Genomic DNA, 24,549 nt, shown 5'->3' on the forward strand with positions numbered 1-24,549 from the left:
ATGTGCACCAGAGGCTCCCTGCCTGGAAAGAACTGTCCCCAGACCTCCTCTTACACAATTCCTTCATGTCCTTCAAAGCCCTCAGACATCACCTTCTCAGTGAGGTTCCCCTGATCCCTGGAGTAAAGGACCGTCGTCCCTGTCCAAGTACAGGGACTCTCTGGGTTTCCTTCCTCACAGCTCCTGCCAACTTCCAACTTAAACACTTCCCTTATTACTGCGCTTACACAATACGCAGTTCACCTCCGAGTGACATTGGTTTGCACGGTGCCTGTGCACCTGCATGAAGATTTTTTTTTACAGTAAGTACTGTCCACGTCTTTCCTCTTCCTTATGACTTCTACTATTTTCTCTAACTTTATTCACTGTAAGAACACAGTATATACTACATGTAACATGCAAATGTGTTAAGCAACCCTTCATGTTATCAGTGAGGCTTCCAGCAACAGTAGGCTATTAGTTCTTATGTTTTGAGGGAATCAAAAGCTGTATTTGGATTCTTGGCTTCATGAGAGGGTCCCTGCCCCAATCCCCACATTGTCTGAGGGTCAAGATTATGTCCCCACATAATCTGCCTCTTACACTAGAAAATAGTCTTCACAAAACCAGGATGTTTTCCCTCTTCTTAGTCTCACTGAGGTATCCCAGATGTAAACACAGCATGTCCTGTATGTGGCACATGACAGTTATCAGTTGAATGAATGAGCAGCTAGAGGACTCCATCTTCTAGATGTGCCTCAGACACAGCTATTCCGTGGCAGCTCCTACCTCTGTGCGCCCACCTCGCCATCAGTGCTGTCTCTCTCCCCTCACAGGGCTGCCCTCTCCTCCCTCTCTCTGCTCAGCCCCTCCCCCCACACCATCTCTTCTGCACAGCACAGCACAGCACACAGAGTTCTCTCTCCAGAAACACTGTACTCAGGCTTTATGGGTCCTTTTCTCCAACCACGCAGAAAGCTACTGTTAGACTCTGCTTTATAAATCCATGACCTTTGGTCAGAGCGAGAACTAGGAACATGAGAACTAAGGACAGGGCAGCAGGGAAACTAACTGATGTTTAATAAGGATGAGAACTTCTCAGAATTTCCCCTCTCTCTACCTCCAGAATCCTAAGAATAATCTAGAAAACAGTTCTAGACTGAGGAGAAGAGAAGGATAAATCTGAAAGCTCATCTCTCCCTATCACAGAGACTACTGTGTGCAGGGGATGACCTAGGCCTGTGGGAACAATAGCTTAAAGGCCACCTGCTGCTGTAACTGACAGGGTCACCCTGGGGATAATGAAATCTTGTACACAAGAGCAAGAACAGGTCTGATGCTCTAGAGAAACAATAGAAACAAAACAAAACAACACTCCACTCCAAAATGGAGACAATGACCTGATACAGGCCTGAGGCAAGGCTAACCCTGTCACAGGAAGCTCTTGCTGCACAAGGTCCTGGTGACTGGTGACATCTAAGTCCCTGTGATCACAGGTCCTGGTAGATAAGCTTCCACACAAGGAGCAAGGACACAGAGGAGACAGATGACCCAGCTGAGGGGGGAGCACGTCACGACCATGATGCACTGAGCACAGACTGGGCACAGACCCTGTCCCCGCTTGGCTCTTCACAGCCTACTCCTACCTCCACCTGCAACAGACTCAGCACAGCAAACACATGGATTCTGGAAGGTTCTCAGTGTTTCCATTTATTTGCTATCTCAACTTTAGAAATCTCCTCTTTTATTACCTCATCAACCCCACATGCCAAGAATAAGGAAACACAAACTTATATCTGGATTCTCACTTTCAATACAGAAGTAAGTCATTAGCATTCAGCCTAACATGAAATAAAGACAGGGATGGAGATGGTCTAGTCCTGCTTCTGCTGGAATAAGAAAGCATATCAGAGAAGAGAATGCAAATCAGTACAGAGGGTAGGTGTCATGGGCAGGGTGGGCCAATCTCCCATGTCCTCACATTAAGCTCATAGGAACACAGACACATTCTGACACTCTTTGTAGAAAAAATCAGGGGTTGTTGATGTCACCAAGTGGGAGTGTGAACAAATCTTGCATCCTTCAGTCTTCGCAGGGCAGCTCATCTCACACTGTGAAAAAAAAAATCATGTACAAATTTAGGTCAGTCACATAAGTGCTGACCTTCTCAACAGCTCTCCAGATGCTCACAGTGTCCCCAATGCCCAACCCATCCCAACTTCAGGGTTCCAGGGTCTCACCTTTAGGAGCCATGAGAGACTCATCAGAGCCCTGGGCCCTGACATCGCCTAGGGGAGAACAAAACAGGATGTGGTCAGAGCCCATGAGAGGACAAAAGGAGAAGTTATGGGATGGGTGAGCTCCCCATGGGGTCCTGTCTATACTATCACCCCCCCACCCCCAATACTTACATGCAGTGTGAAAGTAGTCTGGTCCTTTTCCTCCTGTGGAAAGAAAATATCATGTCAGAGGCCTAGGACAGGGTGGGACCATGAAATCCTAGAGGAATTCCTAGTCCTAATTCAAAATGAAGTTTACAGAATTCTGACTGACAATCAAGGAAACATGAAGAAAGAGGGGTGGAGTCTCTGGGACACCTGACTTGTCCTCAGCAGGAACCTTCCTCTCTGTCCTGTGACTGCTGGGCATCAGGTCCCCATTACCAGAATTACCAAGATGAAAATGTGTCCTTCATTTTCACCAAGTGTTTGCTACAGAATGAGTGCTAGTCATCAGCTCCACAGTGGGAAATTCCATGTGTGAGGATGGTAATTCCCAGGAACAAGATAGGACAGTTTGCTACCTAGGAACCCCCCCCCCCCCAGCGGGATAAGAAACCTCAGATCCCCCCACTCCATTCCCCACCTGAGCACTTCTTCTTCCAGATGACAGCTACAATCACTGCAGTGACCACCAGGAGAAACAGACTAGCAATGATCCACATGATGGGGATGGTAGGAGGTGACAGCTCTGGAAAGGGAGGCAAGGAGAGGGGCCCAGACTCTGGTTTGAATCTTGACCCTGCTGAAGTTCTTGAGAAGGATTTTACTTTGCCTGAGAAGAGGCTCTACCCGAAAACCCTCCTTACTCCATCTCAAGGTGATGGGCTCAGGCAGCCCTTCATGCTGCACATGGCATGTGTATCTCTGCTCTTCTCCAGAAGGCACCACCACAGCCGCCCACTTCTGGAAGGTTCCATCCCCTGCAGGTCTGGTCTCCACAAGCTCTGTGTCCTGGGTTAGGTCCTCCCCATCCCGCTGCCAGATCAGGGTGATCTCCGCAGGGTAGAAGCCCAAAGCCCAACACCTCAGGGTGACATCACGGTTAGAGATGGGGTGGTGTGTCACGTGTGTGTTAGGGGGTTCTGAGGAAGAGAATCAGAAAATCCACACTTGGGTTTACCTTTATGGGACACTGAAATGGCATTCATGTGACCATCCTGAGGTGGACCCAGCAATTTCACCAGATGTTAGAGGTTCAAAGCCCAATCACCAACCGAGCCTTTGGAATCTCCTAATCCAGGGGTCCTGGAATCAGGGACAGAGCCCAGGGTAGGAGACTGCAGGTCTAAGGGGAAAGCACACTAATGATCCTGACTGCAACGGAGGGTGGATGCGTCAGAAAACCTCCAGTCAGAGCTCAAAGATGTTTGTATTGGAGAAAAAGGCCTTAAGAGGAAAAGTCATGGTTGCCAAGATGGCTGCCAGGGTCACAGGGAACCAATGATGGGTTATTTCAAGGATGGTCTCCACCTGCCTCCTGGGAGAGACTGGATTCCTCAGTTGTCCTTAGAGAAAAGCGGCCCTCTGGGTGAGTCACTCTCTAGTAGGAACCTGAACACCCAGGCGGACCTCCCTCTTCCCACCCGTGGGAGGGCGTTGTTCTGACATCGAGACCATTTTCCCTTCCTGGTGGGAAGCCAGCCCCAGGGGAGGGGAGATCAGGGAGGCCCCGCGGCCCCTGGTACCTGCGCGCAGCAGTGTCTCCTTCCCGTTTTCCAGGTACCTGCGGAGCCACTCCATGCACGTGACCTCCAGGTAGTCCCTCTCATACTTCGCCGCACCCGCGCGCTCCCACTTGCGGCGGGTGATCTGCGCTGCCGTGTCCGCCGCGGTCCAGGAGCGCAGGTCCTCGTTCAGGGCGATGTAATCCGCGCCGTCGTAGGCGAACTGACTGTACCCGCGGAGGAGGCGCCCGTCGGGCCCCTGGTCACAGCCGTACATGCGCTGGATGGTGTGGAATCCTGGTCCCGCCCCGACAGGCAGGGGGTTAAGTCCAAATCGAAAGTAAAACCGCCTAAAAATTCCCGCGGGTTGTTTCGGGTTAGGAGTACTGGTGGGTCCCCCAGCCTCAGGGTGGAGCTCGGACCCGGGACTCTCGAAGAGACCCCTCCCGTCGGTGGGGATGGGGGTCGTGACCTGGACCCCGGCCCTGTAACTCACCGGCCTCGCTCTGGTTGTAGTAGCGGAGTGCGGTCTGCAGGTTCACTCGGAAAGTCTGTGCGGTGTCCTTGATACCCCGCGTCTCCCCGTCCCAATACTCTGGCCCCTCCTGCTCCATCCACGGCGCCCGCGGCTCCATCCTCCGACTGGCAGAGTCGCTGTCGAAGCGCACGAACTGCGTGTCGTCCACGTAGCCGACGGCGATGAAGCGGGGCTCCCCGCGGCCGGGCCGGGACACGCCGGTGTAGAAATACCTCATGGAGTGGGAGCCTGCGGGCGCGGAGGGGCTGAGACCCCGCCCGACCCTCCTCCCGGCGCCGGCCCCGGGGCCCAGGAGGAGGCGGCCGGGAAGGCCGGAGGAGGGGGCACCGAGTGGGGGAGAGCAGGGCAGAGGCGGGGAGGGACGCAGGAGCACAGGCAGGGGTGGGGCCGGGGGCGCCTGGGGCGGGAGCGGCGGAGAGGCGCCTCCCCAGGGGTCCCGCGTCCCTGCTCGGCAGTCCCCTCGCTACCGCTCCCGCCCGGGCAGAAGTCCTTTCCTCCCGCCCCGCACTCACCCGCCCTGGTCTTGGTCACCGCCAGGGCCCCTGACAGCAGCAGGAGGAGGATTGGGGACCCCATGGTCCAGACCCCTCAGGATCTGAGGAGTAACTGCGTCTGGGCGGTCTGGTGAGGACTTCAGAACCCGGAACCGGTGTTCCGATGACTGGTGTCTCTAAAAACCTGACACCCAATGGGAGTGCGAACTGGGACCGCATCACGAGTATCCAGGCAGGAGGAGGTGACACAGGTTGGGAGAGGGAGAAGTGAAACCCTGGTAGATGGGCTGAGCTACTGGCCGGAGACAGGGCACTGGGGCCTGAGACCCTGAGAGGCAGGTACAGGGACCTGAGCCTTTTACCTCCACCCCTCATCTACCTCACAGGGTGCTCTCTGTCAATTTGTTTCCTTGAATCGTGGCCCAGGAGCTGTGGGTCATTGATCCTCAAACATTTTCTTGGAAGGATATCTATACAGTCTCACAGATTACTGAGGACCCCAACGATAATTTTATGAATGTAGGTTATAGCTTTCAATATTGGTCATAGTAGGAACTGTTTAAAAAATTTACTGGGACGCATGTGTGGCTCAGTCACATAAGCCAGCAACTCTTGATTTCAGGTGGTGAGATAAAGCTGCACCTCTGTCTCAGTGCTAAAGGTGTAGCCTGCTTAAGATCCTCTCTCCTTCTCTCTCTGCCCCTTTCTGCTCACTCTGTCTAAAAAATGAAAAATAAAAAAAATTAATTCCTTTAGAATCATATGAATAACCCATGGCACAAAAACAGCAATACTGTTTTTATGAAAAATAATTAGTTCCCCAAATCAACAGGATAGTGAGAAGAGTTGATTTTGTTACACTTTGCATTTTCGCAAGTCTTTTTCTTATCTGCCTCATAGAAGTCACTAGATGTTCAGATTTGCTTCTGCATTTATTGCATTGTTTTGGGTGAAGTGTATGAAAAACATTTATAGCCTTGCACAGATATGGGAGACAGTAGGTTTCATGACCTTTTCAGATATTCGGCTTTGATACTATATTCAACCTACACACGTTGTACTTTCTCTAAGGTTATTGGTGATGTGGCACCTAAAAAGTATCGTTGACTATTTCCTTTTCTGTTACATTAAAATCCACAGGCCCATCTTGTGCACTGAAGGGGTCTTATACTAATGCATGATTTTTTAAAAAAGATTTATTTATTTATTTATTTGACAGACAGAGATCACAAGTAGGCAGAGAGGCAGGCAGAGAGAGAGGAAGGGAAGCAGGCTCCCTGCTGAGCAGAGAGCCCGATGTGGGGCTGGATCCCAGGACCCTGGGATCATGACCCGAGCCTAAGGCAGAGGCTTTAACCCACTGAGTCACCCAGGCGCCCCTAATGCATGATTTTTTTTTAAGTAATGTGTTGTTGCACTAAGTTATAAAGGTGTTCCAGTGTTGATGAGACTGAAAAGAATTATTAAAAAGTCACATTTTAAAAAATATTACCACAAATCCCAACAGAAAGTTTTTAGTAGTGAGAACCTGTCAAGTTTGTTGGTAGATCACAAGTTTTCCAAAATTGAGAGCTCACATTTGATCAAGGCAACTAGTACTCTCAGCTGTCATATGTGAGTTGATTTTCATGAATGAATATGTTCCTATTCATTTCCCAGAAACTGCCTGTCAAATTGCCTCATTCAAATTATCCAAGTTTCTATGTCATCCATTCCTTCAGATAAAAATGGCATTGTGTAAAGGAAAAAACAGGGGCCAGTTAACCAGATAAGTTCATACAAATTTCATACAAATTACTTACCTTGGAGCTTAGGGATATGGCAGAAGTGCTGCTGTCCATCTCACATATCGTGTAAGACATGTTTAAAAATGGATTTGAGAATAATTTAGTAAAGATAATAATTTTTGGTGCTTCAACCAGGATTTATTTTAAATATTTATTTATTTATTTATTTATTTGACACAAGTATGCAGAGAGGCAGACAGAGAGAGGAGGAAGCAGGCTCCCTGCTGAGCAGAGAGCCAGGTGCGGGGCTCGATCCCAGGACCCTGAGATTATGACCTGAGCCGAAGGCAGAGGCTTAATCCACTGAGCCACCCAGGCACCCCTCAACCAGGCTTTTTAATGTGATGGTAGCTTCTTTTTATTTTCCACTGAGTCATTTTATTTGCATGTATGTATTACATCGCTAGAAAAAGAATCTCAGGATTTTCCCTCGTGTTTGTTTTCATCTTGCTTCTTCATGGTCCATGATGCCACCTGAGGTTTTCAGGACAATGAAGCCAAACTGGAGGGAAGGGAACAGATTCTTCTGCCATTTTGGTAGATCTTTGAGTTGTACATCAAATCTGGGGCTGACCACTCCACATGTGTTTAGCCTTTCTCTGAGGTTCACAGCAATGTTTCCAGCTTGGTGATCATCAGTGTTTTCAAATTCCCAATGTAACCCTGGCTTCATCATCACAGTTAGAAACAGGGCGATGACTTTGGAGCATGGGCTAATATGACCTGCCTTTGCCTCTCTTCTAGGCACTGTTAATGATCTTGGAGCATCTGCCAAGATACTCATGTGACCACTATGTCAACAAGGAAAGACGGCAGAAAGAGTGATTTTGTTTTTTTATGGAAGTAAGTAGTGGTGGAGAATAACCAGTGTTGCCCTGTAGACCCCTCACTTCATTCTTGCCAAGTTTTACCTAAATGCAAATGTCAACATGGTGAAAATGTCTAAGTAATGTTAGGAAAACAGTTTTAACCTCATGGATTCTGTGAAAGGGCCTCAGTAACTTCAGGTGTTCCCCAGAACACACTTTGAGAACAGCTGCTCTGAATAACCCTGGGAGAGTCTCCTGCTGGTCCTGCCCTGGCCTCCTCCTCACTCAGCAGAATCCCTTTCCCTGAGCTGTACTTCCTGCCTCTGAAAACCCATCTCTGACTTGAGCCCCTGAGTGCATCTAGAGGAGACCTCACCTCCTGGAAATGTGCTGGCAGAGAGGGTCCCCAGTCTGGGAAGGCAGGTGGAGGGACAGGGATTTCCCTTTTGTAACTGGGGACAGTTTGTACCTGAAGACACCAGACCCAAGCATAACCGACTTTGATTTTGTGACCCACCAGCTTCATGTGTATTCACATCCTAGACAGAAATCTGGTGTCGTCTATAAGAGAGATCATGTTGGTTTTTTCAGTTTACATGTGTCTCTTGCATCTGACTTGTGACCCATATGGCATGAAGCACAGTACTTTCCAATAACAGTCTGTGTGGAAGAATTGTATCCGCTCTGTTCAGTATGGTGGCCATGAGATGCATGTGGCTCTTGAGATGCAGGTGGCACTTGAAATGGGGCTAGTGTGCTGAGCAGTTGCATTTATAAATTGTTTTAAATTAATAGGAATTTAAGTAGCCATAGGTGACTCATAGCTTCTATTCAAACAGTATATATCCAGAACCTTCTTAGTTTTCAGGATCCTCCTCAAGAAAGATACTGTGTGACTCATTGGTGTATGTATATTAAATTTACCTTTAAATGGAAGTTATGAATTTATCTATGTGAGTCTGAGACATATCTTTAAAATACAGCATGAAAGTTTAATTACCATGCATTGTAACAGCTGAAGTGTACAGACATTAACCAAAACATAATGTATCATATCAAGGTCATAAGTATTGAAAAAAGCCCATTACTGGAGCTAACTGATGTCTCTATTACTTTGGCTGTCTTCTTGGTGTTGTTTGCATTCAGCTGGTAAACATAAGCAGGCATATAAGTCTTCACTGAGCCCAAGTGAGAGGATTTATTGAACACAACATATGTTAGATACCTCATAGACTCTGTACATACTCATAAAAATCATAAAGCAGAAAATGGACATCTTAGATTCCACCACCTTAGAAACTTTATGTGTTCTCCTCCCCAAACTTTTGCCCAAATTCAGACAATTCTTTGCATTTTCCTTCTCCTTTAAAATGCTCTGCTCTTCGTTTCCACTGAGGGGAAAATATACATGAAATGTTTACAACTATGCAATGAAGAATTCTCTAAGCATGGCCTAATGATGAAAACCCATAAAGAAAAATGTGAAATTTCAGCATGTGATCCACACACTCACAAAGATACAGATGCATGTCCATGATCAAAATAAAAAATAGAAAAAAAACAGTTTTCACAGAAAAAGGGTAACGTGCTTCAATGTTCTTCAGCTCAAGACCACCAGGAGCACCTGTGGGCATTCAAGTTGGATCCATCACCTGTTGCAGTGAGAGAGAACACACCCCTTTGGGGGCCACGGGGCATCTTAATATGAAGGTGTTGGACCCTATAGGATCTGGACTTTGGATGGGAGTTTTGGAGAGGATCTGTGGAAGCTGGGGCCCACTCCCAGTTGCATGTTGTCAGGACGTGTGGGCAACCCTATGGTTGAGCATCTCAGTGAGTCCGCTCTCCAGCAGCCAGACCAGATGGAGGAGAGAGCAGTCATGGTGGAGAAGCAGCGATTGCTCACATTGGCTGACACAGGGAGATGTGTGTTATTTTGTGGGTTGTACAGTGCCTTGTTTTGTCTGTAATGACACAGAAGAATGTCGTGGTTTCAGAGTGTCCTTGTCTGATGCTGATGTTCCATGAGGTGACTGACTTATGTCCTACAGGAGAAGAATTTGGCCAAGGGGTAGACATTAGACATCTTCTGACCACACTGAGCTCAACCGTCAGTGTCAGACCAGCTCCCCATGTTGGGGGCTCCTGGCTCTTCTCTCTTCCAATCCATATTTTAAAATAGCTACAACCCATTCAAAACATAATTATAGAATTGGAGTTTTCAATAACTTTGGGTAAATACCCAAGAATGGAATTGTTGGATTGTATGGCAGGTCACTATGTTGTACATCTGAAAGGCATGGAACATTGTGGGTCAACTGTACTCAAATAATAAAAGAGAAAATGAAAGAAAAAGGAATTAAATATATTACAAAACAATTTAGAAAGGAAGAAATGAAATATCAAACAAGTGTACTGGTAATGAGTAAACATAAACAAAAACGAGAATATGGACTAAGAAATGGGAATAAAACTTAGAATCGATGAACTTGGCAAAGATGAAATTAAGTGATAAGAGTGTCCCACAGAATGGTCAGGAAAACACACCATCATAAAGGTTGATGGAAGGGTCGCTTAGTTGGCTCAGTCCGTTAGTAATCTGACTTGTGACTCTGGCTCAGGTCATGATCATTTCATCATGAGATATGTACAGCTCTGCACTCAGCAGGGAGTCTGCTTGAGATTCTCTCCCTCTGCCCCTCCACCAACTCAAATAAATAAATAAATAAGTAAATCTTAATAAAACATAAATAAATGTTGATGGGAGTGAACACAGTATACCATTTTTAAAGGGTGTTTTTGAAAAATGTCTCCATAATTTAAATGTGCTTATATTGTGACACATACATTTTCTTTTAGGAGATTATCCTAAGGAGGTAATCACACATGTTTTTGAAAGCATATTCTCAGAATGTTTCTTGAATTGTGGTTTATAAAAACAAAGAATGGAAGTTATGTATTATACTCAACATGATGATTGTGTATACAAATAGTGGAACACTTAATCTCAGGAAATATCACCATGTGATTTACACAGAGGGTCAAAGTTCATCATGAAATCAAACCCAGGAGGCACCCCATAGGGGATCCCTTTGTACAGATAGGGAAAGAGAGACTCAGAAAGGAGAAAGAGGTGGTAGAGCCAGGTTCAACCAGAAGGTTTGCTCTCAGAGGCCCTGTTGACTTGTCTTTAATGGTTACCTGTCCTTCAGGAAGGGGTTTGATGTGCACTCCATGCAAGTGAGCTGTTGCAATGTTCCAGAATGTTCAGTGACAGGAGGTTCCTGGGCTCAGAGCCTAGGAGGACGTTAAGGAGCAATGTGACTCAGCTGCTCAAATCACACTAAAGTCCGTCATCCAGTGGACATCTCGAGGCCTCCAGGGACTCAGGATCAGCTGGCCTCTGGAACTACAGCATAGGGCAAGGGTGACACCCTGGTGACAGGAAACTGTCAGGGTCGTGTCGCAGATGGGCATGGAGCAGAAATGAGAGAGGGAAATGTAGGTTACTCCTGAGATGAGTGCTGTGTGGAGAAAGGTCATGATATCATGGAAGCAGAAACCAGGAGACCTAGCAGGTCCCCTACTACTGGGATCAGTAACATCTACAGGATGCAACAGGCATATGGATGTGAAACAAAAACACAACTCCACACAGTGCTGTATGATCATAGAACAGGAAAGAGCTCTGGGAAACTAACAATATGACCATAGAAATGAATAATTGAGTGGCTACACTGGATGATTACAGTTGTCCTTCCCCAAAGTCATACAGTCGGGAGGGTGATGGCAGCAGGAGAGAAGGCCTGTTTGTTTCTTAATCAAGTGACTGCCACAAGTTAATAATAATTGTTTTATAAAGAATGGAGATAGGAAATGATGAAAAACAATTTCAGGAATATTCCTTCAATTTCACAGGGGAAAGACTTACCCAAATTCTTACCTAGAGCAGATGAGAGGAGACCCACACCAGGACACATTGCAGTGAAATGTGAGAAAGAGGGTGGAAGGGCAGACACACTGAAAACTCCAAGAGGCAACAACACGGGACTGGGGGCTGGTAGACATGAGGCAAGGCCCCAAATCCCGAGGACAACTCTGTCCAGCACAGAGTCTCTGTCACGTCTCTGTGTGACTCAGGGCATGGGCAGCCTAAAGTCTCCTCAGATGTGAGAGTTTTTGTTCTACTTTCTGTGCCCTCTTCAACAGGACACCAGTAAGTGAAGCGGGACAAATGATGGATAAAATCAAACATGGGGAGGACATGGGATTCCCGGCCACAGGGAGCCAGAAGGAGAGAGGCCAAGGTCCCCCAGGAGGAGCTGCAGGGGGTCCAGGTGTCAGCCCTGCCCCAGGGGTACAGACATCTTGTACCCCCAGGGCAGAACTGAGGGCTGTAGGTCAGGCGGCTGCACAGACATGAAAATGGGAGACGATTGGATGGGTTTAAATATGTTCATGAAGATTTACCCAAGGGGACCAGGGGAAGGACTTAAAGGAGCACAATAGAAACTGAGCAAATGATGGTATAAGATAGTTATTTACTCCAGGGAAAATAAAAAGTTGATTCAGGAAAGGAATTGTAATCATAGTCTACAAAAGGCTCAGTTGTGATGAACATTTCATGGTCATAATCATGCAAACACTGCACATTGAGCTCATCAAAATTATCAAATAATTATATGCAGAAGATGGGAGAGTGTGAAAGCGGAGCCAATTCAGTCAAGATGACGCATAAACCTGAAGACCAGAGGAGTCTGAGAAGCAGGCTACTGAGAGGCACAGAAGCAAAAATCAGAGAATCAGCTAGAAGAACTATTGTAGGTGGTCTCTGAGATTCAGGAAATGGGGGCATGGAAGCTTGGGGACATCTGTCTTGACATCAGAGATTGAAAAAGGATTTGACTTTTTAAAACTCCGTGCCTCTATCTATTTGCTACAAAGACAGCGTGGTGGGTGAGATGATGGGTCAGGACGAGCTCTGCACGAAGGTCATAGAGATGGGGCAGGAGTTGGAGGAATCATGGTATCAAGTGTTGGGTTTTTATGGCATGATTTTGTTTTGATTTGTTTAGTTTTGTTTCATGTTGTCAAATGAGAGTCATTTCTTTTTTTTTTTTTTTTAAGATTTTTATTTATTTATTTGACAGAGAGAGATCACAAGTAGGCAGAGAGGCAGGCAGAGAGAGAGGAAGGGCGGGGGAAGCAGGCTCCCTGCCGAGCAGAGAGCCCGATGCGGGACTCGATCCCAGGACCCTGAGATCATGACCCGAGCCGAAGGCAGCGGCTTAACCCACTGAGCCACCCAGGCGCCCCATGAGAGTCATTTCTGCATGTTTGTAGGAGGAATGGCTAAGCCAGGAGGGAGGGGGAAGTGCATGATGCAGGTGAGTGAGGGGCCAGGTGTGCCCCTGTGGAGGGGCAGCCTGAGCCAGAAGGGTTCCATTCCCCCCTTCCATCACTGCTTAGAAGGTGAGGACACAGGTGCGGAGGTGTGGTGGGGGGGGTGGGTGGAGTGTGCAGTTCTCACCTGAGTCCTCCTTTTCTGAATGAGGAAAAAATGAGCTCATCACCTCAGAGAGGGGAGCAGGAGGAATGGAGGAGCCTGGAGGGGAGGAGGAAGTAAGAGGCAGCCCTCTCAGGAGGGTGACAGGAGCTGACTGGGGAAATGGCATCTGGATAGAGCAGGGCTGGGGGCCCCTGAGCTCTATGCTCTTAACCTTAGAGAGAGAGAGAGAGACTTCCAGCAGCAGGAGGATAGATAAGAGATAGAAGCAAAGGCAACAAAACAGCTCAGGTGTGAGAATCACATCCTGTTTACTTTGTCTTTTATCACTACTCCCATTTTATAATTTTTCTGCAGTGAATATAGATGACATCATATATATCATACATCATACATACACATCAAAACCAGAATGTAAGGGCTTTATTTGCACTTTAAAAGGGAAGGAGATGGTAGGAAAATCAGCAGCTCAGGAGTCAGACTTGGATGGGCTGGGCCTGCCGGTCCGTGCTCTGGGCAGGGGACTCACAGAGCCTTTGCTCCATGTCTCAGGACCCTGCTCTGTGGGGGGCCAAGCAGGATCTTTCCCTTCTTTCTGGGGTGTGCTCATTAATTCATTTATTACTGTCTTGTGAGCTTTAATGCTTTCTAAATGATGGTTTTTCCAAGTAATATGCCATTTCAAGCTATTTCAGTGGGAGAAGTTGTCTATACAATCCAGACTGCCTGCTTCAGAAATGGAAATTTGAAGGCAAAATAGTTCAGTGAAAAGATGATTGGTCCTAAAGGAGATCAGAACCTGATCATTCATGATCTGAGGATGATCTGTCAGGTATTTGTTATTTTAAAGTAGTTTATTTTTTGAAAACATTCAAGCAATAGATTCTCAAAGATATACAAAAATAAGGAAGTTACATAGTAACCCCTCATTAAGTTCTCTGCACAAACTCAGCAACCATGGCCCAGGGATGGTGGGTCAAAGCTTCAATTTAGGATGCCTGAGGTAGTGCACAGAGCGACAGGACTGCCTGTATGATGTTGGGTCAAAGTCCCCATCAGGACTCAGGGAGAGGGGTGTAGAACAGCAGTTGCATGGCCCTAGTATCGTTTGCTCAAACCTCAAAATGTGGAACAAGGGGTGGAGCACAGTGCAGCTGCATCTCCAGCCCTTGTAGATGGTGAGGTTCTGTGGGATCCTAATCTGGGAGAGGTGAGCACAGCAGAGACTTGGACCTCTGGGGGCAGGTCTCACCAGAGTGAGAGCTCCAGCCCTGGGAAGGAGATGAAGCAGAAAGACTCTGAGCAGCTCCATCAGGGGGTTCAGCATTAGTGGAGACTCTCTGTAGGGGTCCTTGGTGGCAAAGGATGCAGATTCCACAGGTGAGCAGTATGGCTAGAGTCCTCCTGTTCTCTTTTCCCTACAGGTGAAATCATCCCTCTGAAGGCATCTTCCTTGTACTAAGCTGTGCCAGACTGAAGGATGGATGACACAGGTAAAATGTTTCCTGTGCTTTTTTGTGAAGTCATCCTTGGTTTTTGTGTTCTAGAGGGTTCTGCTGTTTCCTCAGGGTAGTCCAGAGTTTTCCCAGAGCCACTGTCATCAACTTGTGTTGGTTATTTATTGTTTTTATTGATGTTTTTACAGAAGCAAGGGCTGTACCTGATTAATTGATTGATAGATTGATATTTTTAACTTTTGTTTTTTTTGTGTTTGTTGTTTTTCTAGAGAGACCAGCATTGGGAGCTCCTAGTCAACCATCACCTGACTTCAGCTGGGATATCACTAAGACTGCTGCCTTAACATCCTTGTCTAGCAGGTTTTCCATTTGCTTGTTCTCACAGACATTTCTGTTGACTGATTTTGTTCCCTTTCAGTGGTCATACTTTCCTGATTCTTTGTAGACTTGTGAATTTTTGAAAACTGGACATTTGAACCTTATGTGATAACTCTGGAAATCAGACTCTCCCCTTTCCCAGAGTTTGCAGAACTTTGTTGATTGCTATTTTTTGCTCTTGTTTTTTGGTCATTCTGTCATGTAGAGTGTCTTGGGCCCAGGAATCCACCTAAGGTGTCAACTTAAGAACCGGTCAGATCATTTATGAGCCTTCCCTGGGCACGGGTAATCTTGTAAATGTCCCTGTATCTGCAGTTGCTTTTCCATGTTCTACTGTTTATATGTTTGCCTCCCAAAATGGAAAAAAGGGGGAAATGAAGGGAGGGAGAAGCTCCCTGGTGCTTTAAATACTCTTGAAGTTGCTTTGACCAGAGGAAGAAAGGCTTATCCCATTGGTAGTGGGCTTGCAAATATATTTGCCTGCATCTTCGCTGCATCCTCTTGACCAAAAGCCGCAAAAGGCAATCAGAACACTCATTCCTGATGTTTAGAAGACAGTGTCCTAACTGCTCACCTTAGATTCCACAAGCTGTGTTCAAACTGCTGTAGGGACTCCCAATGGCTGTCTGCAACAGGCTGGGGGCTGGGAGTTGGTAGCCTCATCCCTGGGGCCAGGCTGAAAATAACTGAAATGAATGGCAGATTCCCCCTGAAAGCTGCAAGCTTTCGATAGACTCAGGTTTCCATGACGGTCCCATCAGACAGATCCAGTGCACCTGCTGTCCAGGAGGAGACAGATCACAGATGCTTCCTGCTCCTCCATCTGCCCTGACAGCTGTTCTCGGTCAGTCAGCGTGACTTAGAGATTCCAGTGGATTCAGCACACTATTTCATTACAGGTTTTTTACTATAGCTTTACTGAGATCTTATTCACTTACCATTCATTGATTTAAGGGTACAGTTCAGTTGTTTTCAGTATATTCATAGAGTTGTGCAACTATCACTACAACCAATTTCAGAACATTTTCATCAGCCCTAGAAGAAATCTTGTGCTCATTGGCAGTCACTCCCCGCTTCTCCCATCGCCTCTCCCCAGCCCTAGGCAACCACTCATCTACTTCCTGTCTCTGTAGATTTGCCTTCTATAGACATTTGTTAAAATTGGAATCGTACAACACACGGTCTTTTGTGATGAGCTCTTTCCCATAGCACGTTGGTCAGGTGCATTCATGCTATCATTGGGATGTTAATTTGCACTTCTCTCAGTGAAGGAGAGAAAGCACATTTCCATGTGCGTGTTTATTATTTAGATTTCTTTTTTGTCCCTTTCTCATTTATCTCCCTTCCCAGTGCTCACCATGCTCTGTTCCCTGGGAGACCATCGTCCATCAACCACAAATGGACTGGACTCTTGTGTCTCCAAATGCTCCTGTGTCTTCTGGCTGCCATGTGAGTTTTCAAATGGGAAGCTTTAGGGCATTTATTCTATAGGAAGTCTGTCTGATGCTTACTGACCTGAGCAGTGTTTACGTATCCTGTGAACTGGTCTTTGCTTGTTAACATGTGTCATAAAGAATTTCTTCTAGTATGTGGTTTGTCTTTTCACTTTCTTTTTTTTTTTTAAAGATTTTATTTATTTATTTGACAGGCAGAGATCACAAGTAGGCAGAGAGGCAGGCAGGGGGTGGGTGGGAAGCAGGCTTCCTGCTGAGCAGAGAGCCTGATGCAGGACCCTGAGATCATGACCTGAGCTGAAGGCAGAGGCTTAACCCATTGAGCCACCCAGATGCCCTGTCTTTTCACTTTCTTAATGATGTCTTTTGATGAACAGCAGTTATTAGTTTTAAGCTAATAATGTATAGGATTTTTTTCTCTATTGCAAATGTCCTCCATGTTCTGCTTAACAAATTCTTTTTTTTTTTCAAGTTTTATATATTCAAGTTATCTCTACACCTAACATCGGTCTCAAACTCATGACCCTGAGATCAAGAGTCACTTAGCATACATACTACCCTGTAGGTCCATCCATGTTGTCACAAATGGCAAGATCTCATCCTTATTTATGGATGCATAATATTTTATTGTGTGTATATTTGTGTGTGTGTATATTTGCCACATCCTCCTTGTCCATGTGTCTCCAGATATGCACAGGTTATATCAGTATCACTTTTGAAAAAAAAGGTCACACTCTGAACATCATCTGGGTTGAGGACATCCCCTGCTGTCTGGGAGTTGAGGAAGACCCTGTGGAGGGGCCTGGCTGAGGAGGAGAGAGGACTGCTGGGTGTTCTCTCCTTGGTCCTGAGGCCCCACACAGGGAGGAGGGTAAGAGAGGCCCCACCACAGTTGTGCTCTCAGATGGGTTCTGATGGAGAAGCCTGAATGGGGTCTGCACTGAATATCAGGTAGAGATGTCCGAGCAGAGGCCTAGGCATCAGCCGGATGATGAAGAAGCTTCTGGACAGACCTGGACTCCACAAGGGTCAGGCTCAGGACAGGAAAGCTCAAGGGTTTCAGGAAAGGAAAGCTCAGGAATCCTGGTGCTTTTCAGAGGATTCTGTATCCCTTTGCAGCTACTCTCTCCAATTCCTTGACGGTAGTTTGAGGGAAAAACCACAAAGTAGAAACTCTTCTTTGGACTCCTTCTTTCTCAATTTTTGAAAATGCAGTTAAACAAAAATTTTCTTATTTGGAAACAGCATCTCAATACATCTTACTCCATGGTGTGGATATGAGCATTGGGGTTATAAGACTAAGATCCCAGCTCCCCTAGGCCTCCTGTCCCCTGGGAAAGGCATAAGAGGGGTCTCTGTGCTGGGGTTTCACCTGATGCCCCAGAAGTCTCTCTTCCAATGAGGTGTCAGACAGAGCTGACATTGGTGTGAGTGTACTCCCATCCCACAAAATTCAGGAGTGAACCCATGGAATGCAAGTTGGTGCAGCCTTTTTGGAAAACAGTATGGACATTCCTTAAGAAATTAAAAATAGAGCTTCCCTATGACCCTGCAACTGTACTATTAGGTATTTACCCCAAAGATTCAGATGTAGTGAAAAGAAGGGCCATCTGTACCCCCAATGCTCACAGCGGCAATGGCTACAGTCACCAAACTGTGGAAAGAGCCAAGATGCCCTTCAACAGACAAATGGATAAAGAAGATGTGGTCCATATATTCAATGGAGTATTATGCCTCCATCAGAAAGGATGAATACCCAACTTTTATATCAACGTGGACAGGACTAGAGAAGATTATGCTGAGTGAATTAAGTCAACCAGAGAGAGTCGATTATCATATGGTTTCACTTACTTGTGGAGCATAAGGAATAACACAGAGCACACTGGGTGAAGGAGAGGAGAAGTGGGGGAAATCAGAGGGGGAGATGAACCATGAGAGACTGTATATTCTGACAAACAAACTGAGGGTTTTGGAGGGGGATGTGGGGAGTTGGGAGGGCCTGGTGGTGAGTGTTAAGGAGGGCACGTATTGCATGGAGCACTGGGTGTGGTGCATAAACAATGAATCTTGGAACACTGAAAAAATAAAATAAAATTTTAAAAAAAGAGTGAACCTATGGACTTCGTTTAATATCTCTTCACCCCAGTGACTGCCCCCCATAATCCAGGGATTGAGAAAAGGTCCACACACTTGAACTAAGACCCACCCTAAACCTCCTTGTCCCGGTGAAAAGAGCCCAAGTGAGAGCCCCAAACCCCTGCTCCTCCCCATCATCTCTAACACACTCCCCACCACCATGTGCCCGGAGTCCACCAGGACTAATGTTATTATGTCCTTTTCCTCGCTTGTGTTGGTTATTCCTTGTCCCCCAGATATCCTGCACTCTCACTTACAACGCTCTACACACCCCAATCCTGCCTCCTTTCACGGCCCCTCCTTCCTCCTGAGCCTTCCACTGTGCCTCCTGGAATGTTCAGCCCATAATCAGCAAATGTTCAGAGTCCTCTTGGGACAGTCCCTTTACCTCACAGCTCTGACAGAAATCAGGTCCCCCTGAGGACCCAGCTCCCTGTGCAGTCCTCTCCCATGGAGTGTCTCCTCTCCCACGGACCTGATTGCTCTGGGTGGGTGGGCCCTCAGAACCCCCAACCCTACTTCCACATTCTTCTTTCTGCTAATTATCTTGTTTCCTATGTCACTGAGTGCACTGAACACATTAGAGGACAATTATACGGATTTCTTCCACCATCTACTCATGTCCTAGCATCTGTCCCCACGTGATAGTCCTTTAGCACAGGTGGCCCATCCATGCTGCTGCCAGCCAGAGCCGTCCCTCTGCTGCTGCCCTAGACCTCATCCCTTATTGTCTGCTTACAGGTACTCGTCCAGCAATTCTATCCCTGTTCTCTTTTTCTTCATCAATATTTGTTCTCAACTACATTATGGGGGTGGCCATGAGAAGACACATCCCTGACACGGCTTGAGGGTATGTAACTGATCCTCAGTCCCAGCGGTGTGCTCTCAAATCTGATGCCATGTGCGCTCTTAGAGGACACTTCCTGTAGAATTCCTCCAGCCAGTGCTTGAGAACAGCAAGGAAACTGAGGCAGAACTCTTCCTCTTCAGCAGGCTGACAGAGGCTCCAGGACTCCCTGACACCCTGATGAAATTTCCTGACTTTGCACTGGGTCTAGGATGCTTCCAGCCAACCTTCCCTCTCTGTCTACTTCCCTTGGATTCAGAATTGCATCAAGATTTGATGCAGCCAGCCTTTCTGGTTCCTTCTCCATGTCTTCTCAGAAGGCTTTCTCCTAACAAATTCCTGGCATTATCAGGCTGCACTGGGGTCTGCTCTTCACAGGCCACAGAAACACAAGTGGCATCAGGAATGGCTCAAGAATGCAGGCAGAAAGATGGGGATTGGGGACAAGCTCACCCACTGCCTGACAAACCAGGAGGCCATCAACCAGTCTGGAAGGTGGGACACAAAGTGTGGCTGAACTGCTGCAAGTGTTGCTGGAGGTGAGCTGAAAAACTGTCCTGGTCTGGGGGAAAGCTATGGCAGGTGGGATGAGAGAAGCCTGTGGAAAATATTGGGGAGGGTGGTGCCCTCAGAATCAGTGGAGGTGGCAGCTTACTGCTGAGTGTACTGATGCCTCATAGAAGGATCATGAGGCTGTTAACAAAGATCTGAGGGCTGTTAACAAGCAGTGAGTGGCTAGACGAGAAAGCCTCTGCAACATCTCATGGAAGTAGCCATGTCCTGCAGAGGAAGGGCACACAGAGTTGAATGGCAGCTGAAGATATAATTGGAAGAGTGGAAGAACTCTTGAGAGGTTTGGACAGTCAACCATGGCATACCTGTGATGTGACAGTCAGTGCCCCTGTGGGGAAAATCCAAAAGCATGCAAACTAGATCAAGGTTCTCCCAGTAGATGTCCTTCAGGATCCTCTAGACACAATGAGGAGGCTCGCCCTTCTCTATTAACACTTCCTGTGCTGGAAGATGGTGCAGAAGTTTCATCCCTAGATGCAAATGGTATCCACTCAGCAGCTTTGCAAGAACTACCCAGCATGCATGTGTAGGAGCATGAGCAGCCTCTCTGGGATTGGATTCTGAGGGTGCTTGATGAGGGGGCCAGAATGTTAGGCTGGAGAGGGAAAAATTCATTGACTGGGGCCACTTTTCAGGATGTGGGTTTATCCAGGAGCCCAGGACATGGGGCAATCTCACCATTGGGTTAGCTCTACATGGACTGGGAAAGTGGTTTCCAACTCTCCACAAGGTAGACATGACTTAGTTGCCCTAGTAAAGAGACAGTAAAACATGGAATAAAGAAGCTGGAGAAAGTGGACATGGAGAATGCAGGTATTATGTGAGGCCAGAAGACCCCCAAAGGATTATGTTCCACAGGAGGATCCAGAAGACTCACCTTTCCTGAAAGTCATCAGCAAGGTGCTGGCAATAGGGAACAGGGCATCACTAAGAAATTTGAGGGTATTTCCCTCTACAGGGCAGAGATCATGGCAGGGACAGATGTCCTAGAGTTGGCTTATTAATGTCAATGGGAATAACATTAATATCAATGAAGAGACAGACACCGCATGGTGGGAGTGCCATGACAGGCAGTTCGGAAGAAGGACCTCCAATAAGTACCTCTTCCCCTAGTTATTCAATCAAACACTGATGTAGGTGCTGCTGGGCAGGAACCTTGCAGATATAAGTCTTCAAATCAGCTGACTTTAAGACAGAGAGATTCCCCTGTCTTAGACTCTCCTGATCAGGTGTGTCTTTATTTATTTATTATTTGTCTTTAATTTTTAAAATTATGTTCATTAGCCAGCATATGGTACATCATACTTTTTTTTTTTGTAGTGTTCAATGATTTGTTAGTTGCATATAACACCCAGTGCTCATTCCAACATGTGCCCTCCTTAATACCCTGGTCACTCCATCCCCTCACCCTCCTCCCTTCTGAAACCCTCAGTTTGTTTCCTGGAGTCCAGAATCTCTCATGGTTTGTCTCTCTCTCTGATCTCTTCCCATTCAGTTTTCTCTCCCTTCCCCAGTTTTCTCTTCCTTTCCTCCACGCTATTCCTATGTTACACATATGAGGGAAACCATATGATAATTATCTTTCTCTGCTTCGCTTATTTCACTTAGAATAATCCCCTCCAGTTCCATCCATGTTGAAGCAAATGATGGGTATTCATCATCTCTGATGACTAACACTCCATTCTATTTATGTATCACATCTTTTTTATCCATTCCTCCGTTGAAGGGCATCTTTGTTCCTTCCGCAGTTTGGCTATGGTGGACATTGCTTTTATGAACATTGGGGTGCATGTGGCCCTTCTTTTCACTACATCTGTATATTTGGGGTAAATACCTAGTAGTGCAATCACTGGATCATAGGGTAGCTCTATTTTTTAACATCTTGAGGAACATTGATACTGTTTTCCAGAGTGGCTGTACCAGGTTGCATTCCCACCAACAGTGTAAGAGGGTGCCCTTTCTCCACAACCTTGCCAACACTTTTTCCTGTCTTGTTAATTTTGTCCATTCTAGCTGGTGTAAGGTGGTGTCTCATGATTTTGATCTGTATTTCCCTGTTAGTTAGAGATGTTGAACATTTTTTCATGTGTCTGTTAGCCATTTGAATGTCTTCTTTGGAGAAGGGTCTGTTCATGTTTTCTGCCCATTTCTTGACTGGATTTATTTTATTTTATTTTTTGGGTGTTGAGTTTGAGAAGTTCTTTATAGATCTTGGATATCAGCCCTTTTCTGAAATGTTATTTGCAAATATCTTCTATTCCATGGATTGCCTCTTAGTTTTGTTGACTGTTTTCTTTGCTGTGCAAAAGCCATTTATCTTGATGAAATCCCAAAAGTTCATTTTTGCTTTTGTTTCCCTTGCTTTCAGAGATGTATCTTGAAAGAAGTTGCTGTGGCCACTGTCGAAGAGATTACTGTCTATGTTCTCCTCTAGGATTTTGATGGACTCCTGTCCTACATCTAGGTCTTCCAACCAGTTTATTTTTGTGTTTGGTGTAAGAGAATGGTTTAGTTTCATTCTTCTGAATGTGGCTGTCCAATTTCCCCAGCACCATTTGTTGAAGAGACTGTCTTTTTTCCATTGGATATTCTTTCCTGATTTGTTAAAGATTGTTAGTTGGCCATAGAGTTGAGAGGATTGATTTTTGGACTCTGTATTCTGTTCCATTGATCTATATGTCTGCTTTTGTGCCAGAACAATGCTGTCTTGATGATCATAGCTTTGTAATATAGTATTGTGATGCCCCAAGCTTTGGTTTTCTTTATCAACATGCCCCTGGTGATTTGCGGTCTTTTCTGGTTCCATAGAAATTTTAGAATTATTTGTTCTAACTCTATGAAGAATGTCGATGGCATTTAAAATTTTTTTTTTCTTTTAGATTTTATTTATTTATTTGACAGACAGAGATCACAAGTAGGCAGAGAGGCAGGCAGAGAGAGAGGCGGGGAAGCAGGCTTCCCGCTGAGCAGAGAGCCCAATGCGGGGCTCGATCCCAGGACCCTAGGATCATGACCTGAGCTGAAGGCAGAAGCCTTAACCCACTGAGCCACCAAGGTGCCCCTGTTGATGGCACTTTGATAAGGATGGCTTTAAGCGTAGATTGCTCTGGGCAGCATAGACATATTCACAATGTTTATTCTTCCAATTCTTGAGCATGGAATGTTTTTCCATTTCTTTGTGTCTTCCTCAGTTTCTTTCATAAGTGTTCTGTAGTTTCTAGAGTATAGATCCTTTACCTCTTTAGTTAGGTTTATTCCTAGGTATCTTAGGGTTTTTGGTGCTATTGTAAATGGAATCCGTTCCTTAATTTCTCTTTCTTTAGTCACATTGTTAGTGTACAGAAATACAACTGATTTCAGTGCATTGATTTTGTATCCTGCCACATTGCTGAATTGCTGTATGAGTTCTAGTAATTTGGGGATGGGGTCTTTTGGGTTTTCCACATAAAGTGTCATGTCATCTGTGAAGAGACACTTTGACTTCTTTGCCAATTTGAATGCCTTTTATATCTATTTGTCATCTGATTGCTGAGGCTAGGATTTCTAGTACTATGCTGAACAATAATGGTGAGAGTGGGCAACCCTGACATGTTCCTGACCTTAAGGGGATAGCTCTCAGTTTTTCCCCATTAAGAATGATATTCACTGTGGGTGTTTCATAGATGGCTTTTATGATATTAGATATGGTCCCTCTATTTCTGTACTTTCAAGAATTTTAATCAGAAAGGATGCTATATTTTGTCAAATGCTTTCTCTGCATCGATTGGTTCTTGTCTTTCTTTTATTAATGTGATCTGTCAGGTTGATTGATTTCTGAATGTTGAACCACACTTGTAGCCCAGGAATAAATCTCACCTGGTCATAGTGTATAATCCTTCTAAGGTACTGTTGGATCCTATTGGCTAGGATCTTGTTGAGTATTTTGGCATCCAGGTTCATCAGGGATATTGGTCTGTAGTTCTCTCTCTTTTTTTTTTTTTTTTTAAAGATTTTATTTATTTGACAGACAGAGATCATAAGTAGGCAGAGAGGCAGGCAGAGAGAGAGGGAAGCAGGCTCCCTGCCAAGCAGAGAGCCCGATGCAGAGCTTGATCCCAGGACCCTGGGATCATGACCTCTCAGGAGCAGAGGCTTTAACCCACTGAGCCACCCAGGCGCCCCTGTAGTTCTCCTTTTTGATGACATCTTTGGCTTAGGGATCAAGGTAATGCTGGCCTCATGGAATGAGTTTGGAAGTTTTTTTTTTTTTCTTTTCTTTTCTTATTTCTACTTTTTGAAACAACTTCAGGAGAATAGGTATTATTTCTTCTTCAAGTGTTAGGTAGAATTCCCCTGGGAAGCCATCTGGCCCTGGACTCTGGTTTATTAGGACTTTTTTGATAACTGCTTCAATTTCCTTGCTGGTTATGGGTCTGTTCAGATTCTCTATTTCTTCCTGTTTCAGTCCTGGTAGTTTATAAGTTTCCAGGAATGTGTCCATTTCTTCTAAGTTGCTTAATTTGTTGGCATATAGTTGCTGGTAACAATTTCTAATAATTGTTTCTATTAAAAAATAATTGCTTCTATTTCTTTGGTGTTAGTCATGATCTCTACCCTCTCATTCATGATTTTATTAAATTGGGTCCTTTCCCTTTTCTTTTCAGTA

At 45.8% G+C, this 24,549-nt stretch overlaps 1 protein-coding gene and 1 long non-coding RNA gene across 2 annotated transcripts in view; one reads left to right on the forward strand and one right to left on the reverse strand.

Annotated features, from left to right (window-relative positions):
- LOC116860872 (DLA class I histocompatibility antigen, A9/A9 alpha chain-like) overlaps window positions 1–4,767 on the reverse strand; it is an 85,292-nt gene extending 80,525 nt beyond the window's left edge. The window contains exons 1-3 of the mRNA XM_032847174.1: window positions 4,422–4,767; window positions 3,947–4,222; window positions 3,068–3,343 (exon numbers count right to left, since the gene is read on the reverse strand). Coding sequence (XP_032703065.1) covers window positions 3,068–3,343; window positions 3,947–4,222; window positions 4,422–4,680 — 811 coding nt within the window. The 5' untranslated portion in view covers window positions 4,681–4,767. The remainder of the gene's footprint in view (window positions 1–3,067; window positions 3,344–3,946; window positions 4,223–4,421) is intronic.
- Window positions 2,909–20,626, forward strand: LOC116860873. Its single transcript, XR_004381356.1, has 3 exons — window positions 2,909–2,940; window positions 13,196–13,199; window positions 20,614–20,626. It is a non-coding gene; the product is annotated as an uncharacterized LOC116860873 (long non-coding RNA).
- The last annotated feature ends 3,923 nt before the right edge of the window (window positions 20,627–24,549 follow it).

Source organism: Lontra canadensis, unplaced genomic scaffold, assembly GCF_010015895.1.
Source record: "Lontra canadensis isolate GAN:19392208 unplaced genomic scaffold, GSC_riverotter_1.0 scaffold186, whole genome shotgun sequence".
In the NCBI taxonomy this organism is placed as follows: Eukaryota; Metazoa; Chordata; class Mammalia; order Carnivora; family Mustelidae; genus Lontra; species Lontra canadensis.